Source organism: Perognathus longimembris, chromosome 4 (genome assembly GCF_023159225.1).
Source record: "Perognathus longimembris pacificus isolate PPM17 chromosome 4, ASM2315922v1, whole genome shotgun sequence".
Lineage (NCBI taxonomy): Eukaryota > Metazoa > Chordata > Mammalia > Rodentia > Heteromyidae > Perognathus > Perognathus longimembris.
This window is the reverse complement of record NC_063164.1, coordinates 90,353,688-90,370,702: the sequence shown is the minus strand read 5'-3', so window position 1 is coordinate 90,370,702 and position 17,015 is coordinate 90,353,688. Positions and strand designations below refer to the sequence as shown.

The window sequence follows — 17,015 nt, the reverse complement described above, 5'->3', positions numbered from 1 at the left end:
GTATTTCATTTGTAAATAAAAAACAGAAAAAAAAGACCAAACCCAGGCTTGTTCTTTTCCATAACAAATCACAAAAATTATAAAAACCTGTTCTTTTCCATATCAAATCACAAAAATTATAAAAATTCCACTGTAGCTCACATCAGTTTTACTTCTCACATTTTAGGCTTTGGTGTTTCACGTATTAGCCAATATTAAGTATACTAATTCCAGAACAAAATAACTCTCACAAAGATGAAACAAATTACTTTCTACTCCTACTTTCCTACATTTTGCCATAAAAGCAGATTTGGCCTACCACAATTTATTTTGCACAGGCATCTAGTTAAATCAAATAAACTAACAAGAAATCTCTTAATTACCTACTATATAATGATATTGAAAAGTAAAATAAAAGAATGTCCCCTGACTTTAAGGAGCTCAAAGTAACAGTTCAAATAAGATGGCATTTTATATATAACATGATGAAAGAAATATTTACAAGGAAATGCTAAAACCTCTGCTGTCTTCTGTACTGGTCTCTGAAGGTTCTGTAACATCTTTGGCCTCTGTCTTCTCAAGTGGGGGCAGTTTTCCTCATAACACATAGCCATTGTGACAACTTCTGTCACAACTGATTTCTAAAAAAACTCTTATAACTGAAAAATGGGAACACTGACATAAATCCAACACAAGCTTGGAGGGAGAAAAGTGTAAGAACGGACTGAGAATCAGATTTATCTTTAATACAAATAGGTGAAAAATATAAATGAGAAAACAAAAAGGGACAAAGGTGGGATGAATGAAAACTAAATCAGTAACTAGGGCAGAATTGTCTGAACTGCTTTAAAAAAAAGTGTGGACAAACTGGCCCTCTACTAAACCAATTAAAATCAGAATCTTTGGGATGGGGGGTAGAGCCCATCACAAGCTTCCAGATGATGAATATCCAGCCAAAGCTGGAAACAACTTTGAGCAACCAGCTGTACCACCAAAAAAAGGGAAGGAGTAAAACATAAAAGAGCAAAAAGAAAATGAAATTACAAAGCAAACATTCAGAGATAGCAATAATACAATAATCAAATAACAATGTTCCACTCCACAGAAGATCTTAGTAGTTTTCTTCTTTTCTCTCTGGGTAGCAGCCTGGGCCTTGAACCCAGGGTCTGGGCATTATCCTTGAGCTTCTTTTGCTCAAGGCTAGCATACTCTACCACTTGAGCCATAGGCTCCACTTCTTTTTGGTAATTTATTATTGGAGGTAACTGTTTCATAAATTTTACTTCCTGGGTTAGCTTTAAACCGTGATCCTCAGGGTCTAACCTCCTGAGTAGTTAGGATTACAGACGTGAGCCACAGGCACCTAGCCTCTCAGTCACTTTTAAGTCAACCCTTCAAAAACAAAACAAAAACAAACATATCAGCCAGGCACATGCCAGTAATCTTAGTTACTCAGGATGTTGAGATCTGAGGATTTTGGTTCAAAACCATCCCAGTTGATTTATAAACCAAACATCTCCAATTTACTACCAACAAGCAAAAAGCCAGAAGTGGAGCTGAGGCTCAAGTGACAGTGTGTTAGCTAGCCTTGAGATACACCTCTTAGGCCCTAAGTTCAAGCCCCAGGTACATGCGTACCTGCACATGTGCATGTGTGCACATACACAAGTGAAAAAGAAAGTCTACAAGACTTCTTTATGTAATTGGAATAAAAATGTGATTTAATTCACAACTTCCAATTACTTCCAGAAGAATAAAGGCATAAATACCACCCCCCCCCCCCCACCGAGGATTCCCAAAACTGGGGTCATTGTTTGAGGGTTAAATTGACATCAATTCTAGAAGGTTGTTGGGGTTAATACCTGTAATCTGAGCTACTCAGAAGGCTGAGACCTGAGAATCATAGTTTGAAACCAATCTAGACAGGAAGTCTATGAGATTCTATCTCCAATTAACCAGCAAAAAAACTGGATATATGTGGCTCAAGAGGCAGAGGACTAGCCATGAATGGAAAACCCAAGCAAGAACATGAGATTATGCATTTAAGACCCAGTATCTGCACATACCTGTGCATACACACACATTTACACACACACAATTATCACCAAATTGAGTAATGCTACGTAATATATGAATAAGTCAGGAGCAGGATTGTTATTAGTATACACTGTTATACAAGGGAGGTTTCACTGTAACATTTCCATACATGCATACAAAATCCCATCAACCTCACCTCCTCCACTCTTCCTTACTTCCCCTCTTCTTTTTTTTGCCAGTCCTGGGGCTTGAACTCAGGGCCTGTGCATTTGTCCCTGGGAGGAGCACTCTATTCACTTGAGCTACAGTCCATTTTTGGCTTTTTGGTGATTAATTGTAGGTAAGAGTCTTATTGACTTTCTTGCCCAGGTTGGCTTTTACCCATGATCCTCAGATCTCAGCCTCCTGAGTAGTTAGGATTATAGGCAGGATGACCCACTGGTGCTTAGCTAAAGATTGAAGTTTAAACAAATGATAACCTCCAATAAAACTTAAATGTAAAAAATTATCAACTAATTCCTCTCAAAGTTCAAAGTAATTTACCTCAAAAGGAGCTGGAGGAGGAATTGGCAGGCTTGTAATCTTGGCAGATCTCTCTTTTTCCACAAGCAATGCTTCTTTTCGAGCGTTTATATACCTTAAAAAATGAGAGGTCAGCACTTAATCTCTCAGATTCTAGCAGCATTAAAAAGCAGGGAAGGCAGAGACTCCAGCCTGAGCTTACGGACTTAGCACACTATATGACAAAAGCCCATTCAAAGGGGACATGTCCAAGAACACTTGCCAATTAGAAGAGGCCAGTCTACAGAAAGCTATACAGGAGCCTCACAAGCATCTGTTGTTCTTTACAACAGTTTAGAGTGGCAAGCTACATATGTTAATGGAAGATGGGCCATTTCACAAAATGACCATCAAGACACCAGTAACAGACTCCTTAATTTTTAAAACATGAAAAAAAATACCCAAAGAAAACCAACCTAATGACATCCACAAGGTCTGCAACCTGTCCCAACGTTCTTAATCACATCCGTTTTTATTTCCCATTTACATCAGAGACACACAGATTTTGGTTGCCATGTATTCTGAGCATGCCATCTGTTTCTGCAGAACTTTCAGACTAAAACATGGCAGTACTCATCAGTTATCACAAGTACCCACCACACTGTTTTAAACCCACTTTGAGAATGCAGTGGATACACTATATGACTTTCATGTAATAGGCTTACACAATCTCTTATGTATCTCGTTTCCAACCATGTTAGTTTCAATTGAGAAGAAAATGGTAAAAATTACACTACCAGGTTTTCTCTTTCAGAGACATTTCTTTTTGATTTTTCTGTAATTTCAGGGCCTCTCTATGTCTCACTTCTGCTTTTTTCTTCCTTTCTGCTGCTCGCCGTGCCACAGCATCCAAATCTGGCTGCTGAAAGTACATATTACTTAAAATGTTAAACAAATGCATCTATATTTCATATCAATACAAATGTGACCTTTTATTTTTGCAATCTATGCCTACATGCTACCCCAGTACCTCTCAAAGATGATAATATCATCACCAATCATAGGCTACAAGGGGTTAGACAAACAGAAACAAGCAGTGTAAACAGAGTTCAAACTACTTAAGGACAAAGGTTAACTAATGAGTTCATTTAAGCTAACATGATAAATATATAGTAATACTTGCGTGTGTCTCACCCAGGGAAAAACTATGCAGTGCCACTGAAATGACGGAAGTTGGGGAAAACTGCACTGAAATATTAAGTTGTGTGTGTGTGTGTGTGTGTGTGTGTGTGTGTGTGTGTGTGTGTGTGTTGGTATGGAGGCTTGAACTAAGGGCCTCAGCTTCTCTTTCTTGCCCTTTTCTACTCCAGGCTGGCATTTCACAACCTGAGCCACACTTCCACTTCTGGCTTCAATTGGTGATGAGTCCTATGTCTCATATACTTTTCTGCCAGGGCTTCAGATTGCAATCCTCAGGTCTCAGCCTCCTGAGTAGCTAAAGCACAAAGTTAATGGTGCAAAACGTGACATCAAAGTTACAAAAATCTGATGTCAGAACCTAGGATTATTACTAAACACATATATGAAAACCAGGGGGAAAAACAGGCTGCCACACTGCTTAAAGATAATTGATTTTTCCACAAAATGTTATCTGAGATTTGTCTCCCTTGGAACCAGGCTGTTTACTGTGCACCTGAGGCCAAGAACCACAGTACCTTCTAACCGTAAGTCACAATAAACAATAAAAAAAATAAGTCAAGCAACAGCCTTGAATATCGAATAAGTTCTTCTATCAGTTTTTCTATCTATATATGAAACTTAAATGTATATATGTTCACCCACAGATACTCAACCTATCAGGAATAATAGTAAAATTAGAAATCTAAATTGGAATCTGCTTAACAACTTTTGATTCAAAAAGTTATTTCTTGGTTTACACAAATGGAGAAAATATGGAAGAGAATAGTGCTAACTCAAACATCATAGGTGAAGTAGTTTACCTGATATGATTTACTAAGAAATGCACATAGTTTTATTTTCAAATTATATTAACAAAAGAAAAAAAAGAAGCTACCTAAGGCTGCTCAATACAGATATACAAACATTAAACAATATAATTTACTCTGAAGCAGTATCACTGCTACTATCAATCAAATAGCCAAATAAGCTCACTCACATTTTCTTTGGCTTGCCGATGTCCCTTTCCCATCTCTCTTAAACTTGCCAAGTACAGTTTTTCCAAGTTCTGTATTTTCTGAGATTGGGCTTCTTCCCATTGTGCCCTCAGCTCCTCTGCCAAGCGAGTAAACTGTTCATTTCTTCTCTGCTTGATGTCTTCTCTGATCTGTAAGGCGATGTCCCTTTCCTGTTCTCGAACCTGGAGGATGAGTATTTAGTGGATATCTCCCAAAGCCTCGTCTGATTTTGATCCTTGATTCTAAACCCCTAGAGGAACTAGTGCTACCACCTGAACAACCTATAAAAGTCTAATAAGATAGTAAAATGATCTAACAAAATCCAGAGCTCAGAAGAGCTCTGAAAGAGCCAGATAAGAGCTCTATTTCTGGTATACAACATGATGAAACAAAATTGAGAACCAAGAGGAACTCTTAACAGAGCTAGACAAGAACTCCATTTCTAGGGTACATCTCCAATTCTAGACAGGATGGCATCTAAAGCATACTTCACAAAGCTTCCATTCTTATTCTCTACTGCCAGAACAGGACAATAATCTGTAATTTCCCGAGAAATCATCTAATAATCTTTCCAATATATTTTCTTCAAAGTCAATCTAAGCTTCCTATTCTAATTCCTGCCAAATTCAGACATTTAAAGATACTTGACAAATTATTTTCCAATATTTATTGAGTCAAACATCTGTCCTTCAACTCATCTCTAATCTACTTACCATCTTTTTCCCCCAAATGCTGCAAACCTGGTTAATACACAAGAATCAGTACTATTACATAACCAGAAAACACTTAAATGCAGTTTTTCATTTAGAACACTCCAATGTGAAAAGCAGATGATTTGAGGAACATAAGTTAAAATAAATCATACCTGTAGCAATCTTAGTTTTCGTCTTCTTTCATAATCTTCTTTCAAAATGCAAGCTTCCTCATTAGGACTCAATCTCAGCTTGCTAGCATTCACTACTTTTCTCTTCATTTCTGTGTATTTTAAATATATAAGATCTGAATTCAAAGAAAGGAAGAATATCTATAAAGAGATTTACTACTGAGCTGGAACTGTGGCTAAAATAGAAATCCTGTCTAGCAAGTGTGAGGTCCTAAATTCACTTCTCACAAAGAAAAGATAAATTATTGGATAATTATTGAGTAGGGTAGCAGAGATGAAAATAATTTAAAAAAATTTTTTGTCTAGCTGGGCACCGGTGGCTCATGCCTGTAATCCTAGCTATTTAGGAAGTTGAGATCTGAGGATTGGGGTATGAAGCCAGCCCAGGCAGGGAAGCCCCCCCCCCCCCCCCCGAGATTCTTATCTCCAACTAACCACCAGAAAACCAGAAGAGGCGCTGTGGCTCAAGGACAGTGTCCAGGCCCAGTTCAAGCCCAAAGGGGGGCGGGGGGAATCATATCCATACTTATAACAGTTAAAAGGCCCAAGATATACAAGTAAAATAATGGGGGTAAACAAGAATGGGCCAGCTTATTTACAAATAATTATAAATCCAGCCTTTAGATCACTGGTTCTCAGAACAGTGGTTAAAAAAGAAGACACTGTCGAAAAACAAAAACAAACAAAAAGAAGTGAAGAATGAAACGCAGCATACTAATTACCTAGAATATCTTAGACCTCACTCCTCACTGGAATTTTCAGTTTAGTTCATTTGAATGAAAAAGCACAAGCCCAGTGTGACGGGCTTACATTCATAACTGTAGCTACCCAGGGGGCAAAGTTAGAGGATCTCTCTGTGAAGCCAACCCTGGCAGAAAAGTCTGAGACTCCTCCAAATTACCCAACAAAGAGCAGAGATGAAGGCTCAAGTGGCAGAACTCCAGCTGAACAAGCAGGCCATGCTATACCCATCTCCTGGGTCTATTGTAAATCATTTGAGCGCCAACCATCACTGCAGTGATCCCATGGGCTTACTCCACAGCAAATTATTCTTCAATAATTATGAAGGTATGATTTTTTTCTAATCAATAATCACCTTTAAAACCCTGTATTAGGCTAGGCACCAATGGCTCACACCTGTAATCCTAGCTATTCAGGAGGCTGAGCTCTGAAGACTGCAGCTCAAATCCAGCTTGGGCAGAGAAGTCCAGGAGACAAAAGACTTTTTATTATTGTTTTTTGGTCAGTCCATGAGACTTGAACTCAGGGCTGAACTCTGTCCCTGAGCCCTTTTGCTCAAGGCTAGCACTCTACTACTCTGAGCCACAGCGCCATTTCAAAACACTTTCTGAGTGGTTAATTGGAGATAAGAATCTCATGGGGACTTTTCTTCCCCAGGCTGGTTTTAAACAGTGACCCTCAGATCTCAGCCTCCTGAGTAGCTAGGATTACAACAAGAGTCACCATGCCCAGTCCAAAGATTTATCACCAAACTAACCATCTCCAATTGATCACCAAAAAAGTTGGAAGTGGAGCTGTGGCTCAAGTGGTGTTTTAATCTTAAGAAAAAAAGCTCAGGGACAGAGTTCAAGCCCCAGGAGAAGCACAAAAATCAAACTGAAAACAAAACAATACCCACTTTTAATCAAATAATTCATTTGGATGTTGTATTTAGATTAGCCAAATGTATTTCTACTTTTACACCGGGAATTTTCACTCTCCTCCCTAGATTTTAACAAGTCTCTGTGTGAGGGAGGGTGATGGGAGAAAGAGAAATAAGTCTAGAGTTTCTAAAATTTGAAAACCCTTCCAAAGTAATCTTGCTATCAACTTGTTCCTATTACCACCATTTCCAAAAATTAGTTATTATTGAAACACAACCATGATTTTATGTTAAGTCTCTTTCTCAGGTCTCTTTACTCTGACAAGATAAACTATATTCCTACATATTTAAGTCTTTCTAAAAGCAGCCAAAACCCTGCTTCTTCTGTGAAGCTGTCTTCTAGTAGAAGCTGCTCTGCTCATCCATTCTTGCCCTGTCCAGGTAAAATGCAAATCACCTCTACAATCATAAAGAGACTTCTACTGTTGTCTCGGTATTATTTCTTCTAGCTCTTGATCAATTTTCTTTTGTACATATATTCCTAACAACTGAAAGATGGTGGCTGTCATTTTAAAAAAATCTTATAAACTCAGCACTCAGGAGGCAAGCAGGATTCTGAGTTCAAGGCCAACCTGATCTACACAGCAAGACCGTATCCCCAAAAAACAACATAAAACAAAAAAAACAAAAAAACAAAAAAACCCAAATGAAGCTGGGAATATGGCCTAGTGGCAAGAGTGCTTGCCTCATACATTAAGCGCTAGGTTCGATTCCCCAGCACCACATATATAGAAAAAAACGGCCAGAAATGGCACTGTGGCTCAAGTGGCAGAGTGCTAGCCTTGAGCAAAAAGAAGCCAGGGACAGTGCTCAGGCCCAGGATTGGCCAAAAGAAAAAAAAAAAAAAACCCAAAAAAACCCCAAATGGCTGGAGAGTAGCTCAGTGGTAGAGTACTTGCCTAGCATGTATGATACCCAGGGTTTCGTTGCTGACACCACAAAATAAAAAATATTAAACTAAAACTAATATTAATTGTAATAATAACTACTTCACAAACTATGAATGCATACTGTGTTCAATTAGATATAAACAGAACATGACCTAGAGTGACCTAATATGGGCTAATATTTTTCCAGTGAATTCTCATAGTGTAACTTCAATGAGGACACAGATGACCTTATATGCCATTTTATGCTCAGCAATCTGTCTCCAAGAAGCAGCTGCATAGATGCTTCAGTTTTGACTGACAGATTTGGCGTCTTAATTCACTGAAAGTACTACACAGGCATACAGCGAGTACTACTATTTCAACAGGATTCTGATGTCAAAACTGCTTGTGTTTAAAACTTTTCCAATGAGTCATACAAATAATACTCTAATGGCAATGTGAATTGGTAAAGGCTTTGGTAACAATAAGTAATGTGTCAATTCTTTTTACCTTCATATTATATATGAAGGAATAAAGGCCTCTGTGTTAATGGACCTGCCCTTAGTTAAAGGATCTACTGGCAGAGTCAAGGGAAGAATTTGCTTTCCTTATGTGAAACAGCTCTTTGCTTTCTGCCATGCAAAAACATGTAGATTAAGAAAATTTAAAATTTCTGCCTAGACCAGTCCAGAGAGCAGTCTGTTTGAGTTCTTATTGCCAATATACCACCAAAAAGTCACTTGAGCTGTGGCCCAAGTGGAAGAGTGCCAGCCTTGAGTGAAAAAACTGGGTACCGAATTCAAGCCCTAGTACCAGGGGGAAAAAAAAAAAGAAAAAAAAAGAACTGGGGAGCTCAAGTGGTAAAGAACCTGACCTGCCTAACAAGTTTAGGTCCTCTAGTACTGGCACACAAATACACACACACACACACACACACACACACACACATTGCACAGAAGTTATAATGTACTTGTCAGGAGGTACATGATGTCAACATGTTTTACTACTGGTGATGTGAGCTTTGATCACTGAGTTAAGACAATGTCTTACCAGGCTTCTCTACTATAATCACTTCTTCCCCTAGTAATTGATGGATAGATAACACAGGCTATCTATAAAAGTCCTATTTCTCATCTCTTTTGCCCACTAGGTTTATTTTATCAACTACTGAAAATTGGGCAAACCAGTTACTGTATCAAGTGTTATTTTCTATTTTCATTATCCCTTTCCACACATATCAGTCATTACTACTGCTGGTTCTACTTCCTTAAGTTTTCCTCACTTAAGAAATTGCTTATTATTACCAATACTCATTTTATTTATTTATTTATTTATTTTTTTGCCAGTCCTGGAGCTTGAACTCAGGATCTGAGCACTGTCCCTGTTGGTTTGTTTTTTTTTCCTCAAGGCTAGCACTCTTCCACTTGAGCCACAGTGCCACTTTTGGCCATTTTCTATATATGTGGGTGCTGAGGAATCGAACCCAGGGCTTCATGTATACAAGGCACGCACTCTTGCCACTAGGCCATATTCCCAACCCCACCAATACACATTTTAAAATTCTGTTTTAGACACAATGACAGAGGTGATACTACTTATCTTGCAACATTTCATCCTGAGGATTCCTGGCACGTGGCTATCGCAAATACTAAACGGAGACAACACGCGCTGAATAGCCACCCTTGCCCACTAATTAGCAACACCGTCCAAGTCACTTAATCCTTCTGGTATCGATTAAGCTGAATAAGGGAGTGCTATCTCTCAGCAGGTTACACTAATGATTTCGAAACTTAATTAGCATAAAACTGCCTAATCCATTATAAGTATTAAGGACTCATGACTGCTATTTCGGACACTGGATTAGTGACAGAATGTACATGTTACATGTATATATATACAATTATATACAATATCTATGTACATGACCAGAGAGATTAAAGGTGGCAGAGCCCCAGAGAGCTCGCTCTTGCAGGAAGTGGCTCCGGGAAGAGCTCTTAAAGGTCTGGCGGCGTCCGGCGCGCAAGCCGGGAGCCCGGAAGCTTGGGCGGCTGTGGGGCCGCGCGCGGGGCAGGGCCGCGGCGCTCTCGCCCAGGGCCGGCGGGCGGGGGCCGGGCGTCTCAGGCCGCCGCGCTTCCCCCCCCCCCCCCGGGTCCCCGTCCGGCCGCCGCGCTCCCCCCCGGTCCCCGTCCGGCCGCCGCGCTCCTTCAGGTTGTTTTCCGTCCGCCGCCAGGCCGAGGCTCCGCGGGCCGGGCTGCCGCAGCCGCTCACCTGGAAAGCGGGAGTCTTCGGTCTGCAGCCCGCAGGAAACGAGATCCGACAGCTCACCCCACTCAGCCTCCCAGTAGCCGTTTGAGTATCTAGGGGGCGGCCATCGTCCGGCTCTCGTCACTTCCGCCATTCAAACCGCCCGCCAATGGCGGGACCCAGCCGCGGGAATCGGCCCGGGGCAGCCAACCCTGGGGCCGCCGGGAAGTCCGCGGCGACTCGGTGCCCGGCCTGTGCACGCTCACGCACGCAGGCACGCGGTACGCAGGCGTGCACGCAGCAGTCTTACGTAGCGGCCCTTTATTTCTCTCACTTGCCGGTTGTGGGAAGAGGAGATTGCTCCCCCTCTTTTGACGGCCTTGGGGCTTGAACCCGGGGCCTGGCTCAAGGCTAGCTCTGCACCGTTGAGCGATCCGCAGCTCCACGTGTGGCTTTTGGGTGGTTAATTGGGGACACAAATCCCGCGGACTTTCCTGCCCGGCTGGCTCCCCACAGTGGTCCTCAGATCCCAGCCTCCCCAGGCTCTGGGGCTACCGGCCTGAAGGCAAGTAGGAAGTCAAATGTCAGGAATTGGTGATGACTTGGTTCTGAGAGATAAGACAGCAGTCGAAGATGACAGCCGGATTCCAGATTTGATGACTGGTGATGAAGATCACATTCCCTAGAACCTAGTGGGAAGCAGCAGGTTGGAAAGGAGTGAGTTAGGCCTTGAATATGCTGAGTCTGAGCTGTTTGTGGGATATCTATGCAAAGCAATGAATCCCAGAAATAGTTAGCTTACAGAAGCAGCAGTACAATTGCCTGAGAGATTGAAGAGAGGGAGAATGATGTTGGGTGTGGTGGCACCTGCCTGTACTTCCAGCACACTGTAGGTAGGATGAGTGGAAATTTGAGGGCAGACTGAGCTGAGAAGGAAGGAAAGAGATTAAAGGAGAGAAGGAAGGAAAAAGATAAAATAGTTAAGTGAACATCGTGATGAGCTCAAGTCTTCATATTTTGAGTTTTCTGTGCTGTCGAATCTTGAGTTTTGTGCAACAAAATCAATGTACTAGGAAACAAAGCACAGAAAGAACTGAGCTAGGGATAGCAGGTGTTGGTGTGTACCAAGCTGTAGAAGTGGATGGGAGCACGTCAGGAGGATTTGCCGAGTGAGAGAGGCAGTATGCTAAGGACCAAAGCAATGTGTACTTAAACATTAGAATATCGAGGAAGGAAGGCTCAAGTACATAAAGAAGAAATAAGGTGACCCTTCCAAGAAGCTGAGAGGCTCATCAACTTGGTTAAGAGCACCTGTGTCAAAGGGCAGGACCAGGACTACAATTCCCAGCTACTTGAGTTTTTCTTCCCTGCTTCCCTCCTTATTTCTCTTAAGTGTACCTTAATGAATAATCCATCAGAAACATATCTTGAGCTTGAAGCACAGATTCAGAGATGTCGATTCATACCCATCAAAATATATGCCTGGGCTGGAAATATGGCCTAGTGGCAAGAGTGCTTGCCTCGTTTATGTGAAGCCCTGGGTTCGATTCCTCAGCACTACATATATAGAAAAGGCCAGAAGTGGCGCTGTGGCTCAAGTATCAGAGTGCTAACCTTGAGCAAAAAGAAGCCAGGGACAGTGCTCAGGCCCTGAGTCCAAGCCCCAAACCGGCAAATATATATATATATATATATATATATATATATATGTACATATATATGCCTATTGTATAATGCTTTAGGCAAGATTTAGTGCCAAGCTATAATTTTCCAAAGCACCGTGCAGTTTCCCTATCCCCTTCAGTTTCATGGCTTTTTGGAGCCCAAGCCCCACTTCTGGGTTTTTTGTTGTTGTTGTTGGTGGTGGTGGTGGTGGTTAATTGAAGAGAAGAGGCTCATAGATTTTTCCTACCTGGGCTGGCTTCAGACTATGATCCTCAGATCTCAGCTTCCTGAGTAGCTAGGATTAAACATGTGAGTCATTGGCATTCAGACATACTTGATATTTTATTTTATTTTTCTTTTGGTGGTTGTAAGGCTTGAACTCAGGGCCTGGGCACTCTCCCTGAGCTCGTTTGCTCAATGCTAGTGTTTTACCACTTTGAACCACTTCTGGTTTTTGAGTGCTTTATTGGACATAAGAGTCTTATGGGGACAATTTTTTTTTTTTGCCTTGACTGGCTTCGAATTGTGATCCTCAAATCTCAGCCTCCTGAGTAGCTAGGATTACAGTTGTGAGCCATCACAGCCTGGCTGTATTTCATATTTTAAAGACTTAAGTTGTAAAAACCCAAATAGAAAAATTGTATGTATTTTACTTAGATTAAATACAAAAATAATTACAAAAGATCAAACTATTATTTGGCTACCAACACAGATACAAGGCTGGTAACTTATTTATTTTTATTTTGTTTTTGTGTTAGTCCTAGGGCTTGAACTCAGGGTCTAGACTCTGTCCCTGAGCTTCTTTTACTCAAGGCTAGCATACACTCTACCATTTGAGCCACAGCTCCACTTCTAGCTTGTTTGGTAGTTTAATGGAGATAAGAGCCTCACAGACTTACCTGCCTGGTCTAGCTTTGAACCATGATCCTCCAAGTTCATCATCCTGAGTAGCTAGGATTACAAGCATAAGCCATTGGTACCTGGCAAGGCAGGTAACTTTTAGAATTCCTTACTAGCAATTCATGTGCTTTAATTGATCCAACACAAAACCCAGTGTTATTTTCTTAATATTCTCTTCAGCCATTGTTTTTCCCATTTACCCACCAACATAACAGAAATCTAGACTCTTGCTATCCAGTGTGTGGCATAAGGGCCAGCAGCAGTAGCATCCTCTGGGAGTTTGTTGGAAATGCAGACTTGAAGGCCCTTTCCCGAATCAAAGTGTGTGTGTGTGTGTGTGTGTGTGTGTGTGTGTGTGTGTTTGTGTGTGTAGTATGTATGTATAAAGTGCTAGGAATTGACCTAGGGCCCTTGTGTGCTAGGCAAGCACTCTACCACTAAACTATACCTTCAGCTCAAAGATTCTGTAGTTTCACTAGCTCTACTGATAGTCTGTACATTAATGTTTGAGAAACATTGCTATACACAAGATTCCACAGGAAGTTAATAAGCTTGGTGCTGTACTGTCCATTTTGGTATCCCTGGGTGGAACTGATACTGCATTCCCTAACCACAATCTTAAATTTTTTGGATTGGATTAGGACAGATGTATCAGGACTAGTCTTCTGTTTCCAGATTGTATCATCTAGAGTCAGTATTACCCATTGGTGTTTAAATACATTTAATATTAGTTTTTCCTATTATAATATGACCTAATTTTAAAAATAACTCTGGGTTTTATTTATTTTTTTTTAAATGAAGATGTGCCTCATCAAAGGCATTTTATTTTATCATTTTTTTTGTAAAGGTGATGGTGTTACAGAGGGGTTACAGTTACATATGTCAGGTGATGTGTACATTTCTTTTCTTTTTTTTTTTTTTTTTGGCCAGTCCTGAGCCTTGGGCTCAGGGCCTGAGCACTGTCCCTGGCTTCTTTTTGCTCAAGGCTAGCACTCTACCACTTGAGCCACAGCGCCACCTCTGGCTATTTTCTATATATGTGGTGCTGGGGAAGCGAACCCAGGGCTTCATGTATATGAGGCAAGCACTCTACCACTAGGCCATATTCCCAGCCCCTAACTCTGGGTTTTAACTCACTGGCCAACAGGAAATATTTTCCCGGTTCTGTGTCTGATATGATAGAACTTTGGCTATGCCTTGTTCTTAACTGACTGGAGTAAAAGTCATTGGGAATGGTTTCATCATTCTTTTCTTTTTGTTGTGCACCACTACCTAGAACCACCTCTACCTTGTCTTGGGAGTCTCTTGAGCCTGTCTGTCTCTCAAACCATCTCTGCGAGTTCTACATTTGGGTTCATGGCCTTTCTTCTTTGGAGAAAACTCCTCTCTGCTATCTGTGACTGGAATCTCTCCTATCACCTTTCCCCTGTTTCCAGTGTTGATGAGCCCTTTACCTTTAAAAAGTATTTCCCATCTTTGCTCCTAAGGTATTTCCCTTTTGGATTTTCTCCTGAAGTTCTTTAATAGTGTCTTGTTCACCTGTGCATTCTTTCCTTGATTTTTCAAACAAGTTAAAGACTTCATAATCTGCCAATGGCTACCTAATAATACTCATCAAATTACCAGGCACAGGTCTGAAGGCAAGTGGTTTTTTGTTTTGTTTTGTTTTTTTACTGTACACACCCTTCTTTAAACTTCCACCTTAGTAACAACACATGATTCTCAGGGATTCCTAAGATAATAAAACTGTTGCATAATGTATGGGTCCCCCAACATTTTTTTTTTTTTTTTACCAGTCCTTTGCCTTGGACTCAGGGGCTGAGCACTGTCCCTGGCTTCCTTTTGCTCAAGGCTAGCACTCTGCCACTTGAGCCACAGCACCCCTTCTGGCCATTTTCTGTATATGTGGTGCTGTGGAATCGAACCCAGGGCTTCATGTATATGAGGCGAGCACTCTTGCCACTAGGCCATATCCCCAGCCCTCCCCCAACATTTTATAGAGAGCAGAAAATTATCACCATCACACTCATTCTACAGATGATACAAGCAGGCTAAATGGTTTCTTAGTATGTATGATTTATCTTGTCAATAGAAGAATGGCATTTAACCTGGGAGAGAGTGAGGGAAGGGGTGACAATGTCCAAAAAGAAATATGCTCTTTATCTTACTTACATAATTTGAACCCTTATGAACATCACTTTTATAATAATAAAAGATTAATATATGATTAGCATATATATAAAAGATATATGGCATTTAATCTCCTTTTTTGTTGTTATTGTTGGTCATGGGGCTTGAACTCTGGACCTGGGCACTCTCCCTGACCTCTTCAGCTCAAGGCTAGTGCCCGACCACTTTAGCCACAGCACCCTTTCTGGTTTTCTGGTGGTTAATTGGAAATAAGAGTCTCACAGACTTTCCTGCTTGAGCTGGCTTTGAACCACAATCCTCAGATTTCAGCCTCCTAAGTAGCTAAGATTACAAGCATGAGCCACTGGTGCCCAGCTTCCCTCCCTTTTTTTACTCCAAATTTAAGACTCTTGATGCCAACACATGTTATATTAAAAGGAGTCACCTGTTGAGCTTAGAAGTTTTGCATATTTTACTTCAAGATCTATGTGTAAGGTCCTCTCCCTGAGGGCTACATGCAGATGCCCCTACCCATTAAGTCTCCACCCAGTTACCTGGGTAACCAGCAGACCTGGAGGCAGTTACCTCCCCCTTCCCTGAAGTTACATCCTGGCCACACCTCCCCATCCCTGCCCTACATAAGGCATCCCCCCCCCCCCCCCCGGGGTGGTTCGCTCTCTTGCCTACCTCGTGCACCTTGAGCTTGGGAGCAGGTCAGTAGAATAAACTTTTCTCTCCTGCCTGAATACTGCGTGGCGTTCTCTTTTACCAGCTACCTACTTTAAAAACCTAACACTATGCTCTAATTTTATTTCTTTGAGGCATTTCTGTTTGTTGGGGTTCTGGACACCCCCTTTCTCCCCCCCACGGGGAGAATGGTAACCACAAACTCTATGAAAGAGCACTCAGCCTGGCCCTCCGCCAGCGGAAGGCCAAAGGCGTGCTCACATGGGCAAACGCTAAGTTGAGGACGGGTTGCTGAAGTTTCCCCTCCCCCCAGTCCCCCCACATGTTACCGAGGGCGGAGGCGAAAAGGAAGGCATCAGGGACACGCTGCGGTGGTGAAAAGCGTCTCAAAAACTTTAATATGGAAGGGCACTTATATAGAAGTAATGGCGGGAAAGAAAGGGGGCTGGCCAAAGGGTCAGTCATAGGCTAGGGAGCATGTCCATCAAGTGACATCACGAAACTTCCCTTTGTGGGCGGGACAACCCCATCATGGTGGCACGCACTTGTTCACCTCCCAAGGGGTGGAGGCCAGAAGGTGGGAGGGACTTCTATTGTCCCAAGGCTGGTGGAAGGGCAGCCTTTCCCAGGCCATAATGATCCCCAACACTGTTTAAATAGACAATGGCAACTTTTGAGAGAGTAGAGGCAACATTTTAAAAATTGTTATTATAAACAATTATGTAAGTCAGGTTGTGAGAACATTTCTTTTTGAACATTATCACTTCTTCCTTTTTCTCCCAGTTTGTCCTTCCTAACCCCACTCTATAAGTTATATAGTTCATTTTCAGCATAGTATCTAGTGAGTGTCACTGCTGCATTTGTTTACCCTTATCCCTCCATTTCTCTGCTCCCCCTTACCCTCCTCAAATCAAATAAACTTACCTATAAGACAAAAGGTACAGGAGTATAAAATAGCAACAAAAGACAAAAAAAAAAAAAAAAAAACACCAAGAAGCAAAATGACAACAGCAACCAAAAACCTTCTTAATTCAATTTCTTGGAGTTCATTTCAGTAAACATCACTTGATATGATCATATACACATAGCTATTGAGCCTTTATGATCTTCTCCTAAGACTATCCTCCTTTGGTCTTGTGTGAATGTCTTGAGTCTTGTATAATTTATCATGTCCAAGTGTATTTTTTGTCTTTTACCACTCTCTGTTTATTTGTACATTTATAGGCAATTTCTAGTTACAACAAATGAGAGAAACTATGCAA

General features: G+C 41.4%; 1 protein-coding gene across 1 annotated transcript in view; it reads right to left on the bottom strand.

The window, feature by feature from the left end:
* Cep295 (centrosomal protein 295) overlaps nucleotides 1–10,546 on the bottom strand; it is a 62,683-nt gene extending 52,137 nt beyond the window's left edge. The window contains exons 1-5 of the mRNA XM_048345628.1: nucleotides 10,402–10,546; nucleotides 5,578–5,717; nucleotides 4,694–4,894; nucleotides 3,315–3,439; nucleotides 2,560–2,653 (exon numbers count right to left, since the gene is read on the bottom strand). Of these exons, the coding sequence (XP_048201585.1) occupies nucleotides 2,560–2,653; nucleotides 3,315–3,439; nucleotides 4,694–4,894; nucleotides 5,578–5,717; nucleotides 10,402–10,525 (684 nt within the window). The 5' untranslated portion in view covers nucleotides 10,526–10,546. The remainder of the gene's footprint in view (nucleotides 1–2,559; nucleotides 2,654–3,314; nucleotides 3,440–4,693; nucleotides 4,895–5,577; nucleotides 5,718–10,401) is intronic.
* Nucleotides 10,547–17,015: the final 6,469 nt, after the last annotated feature.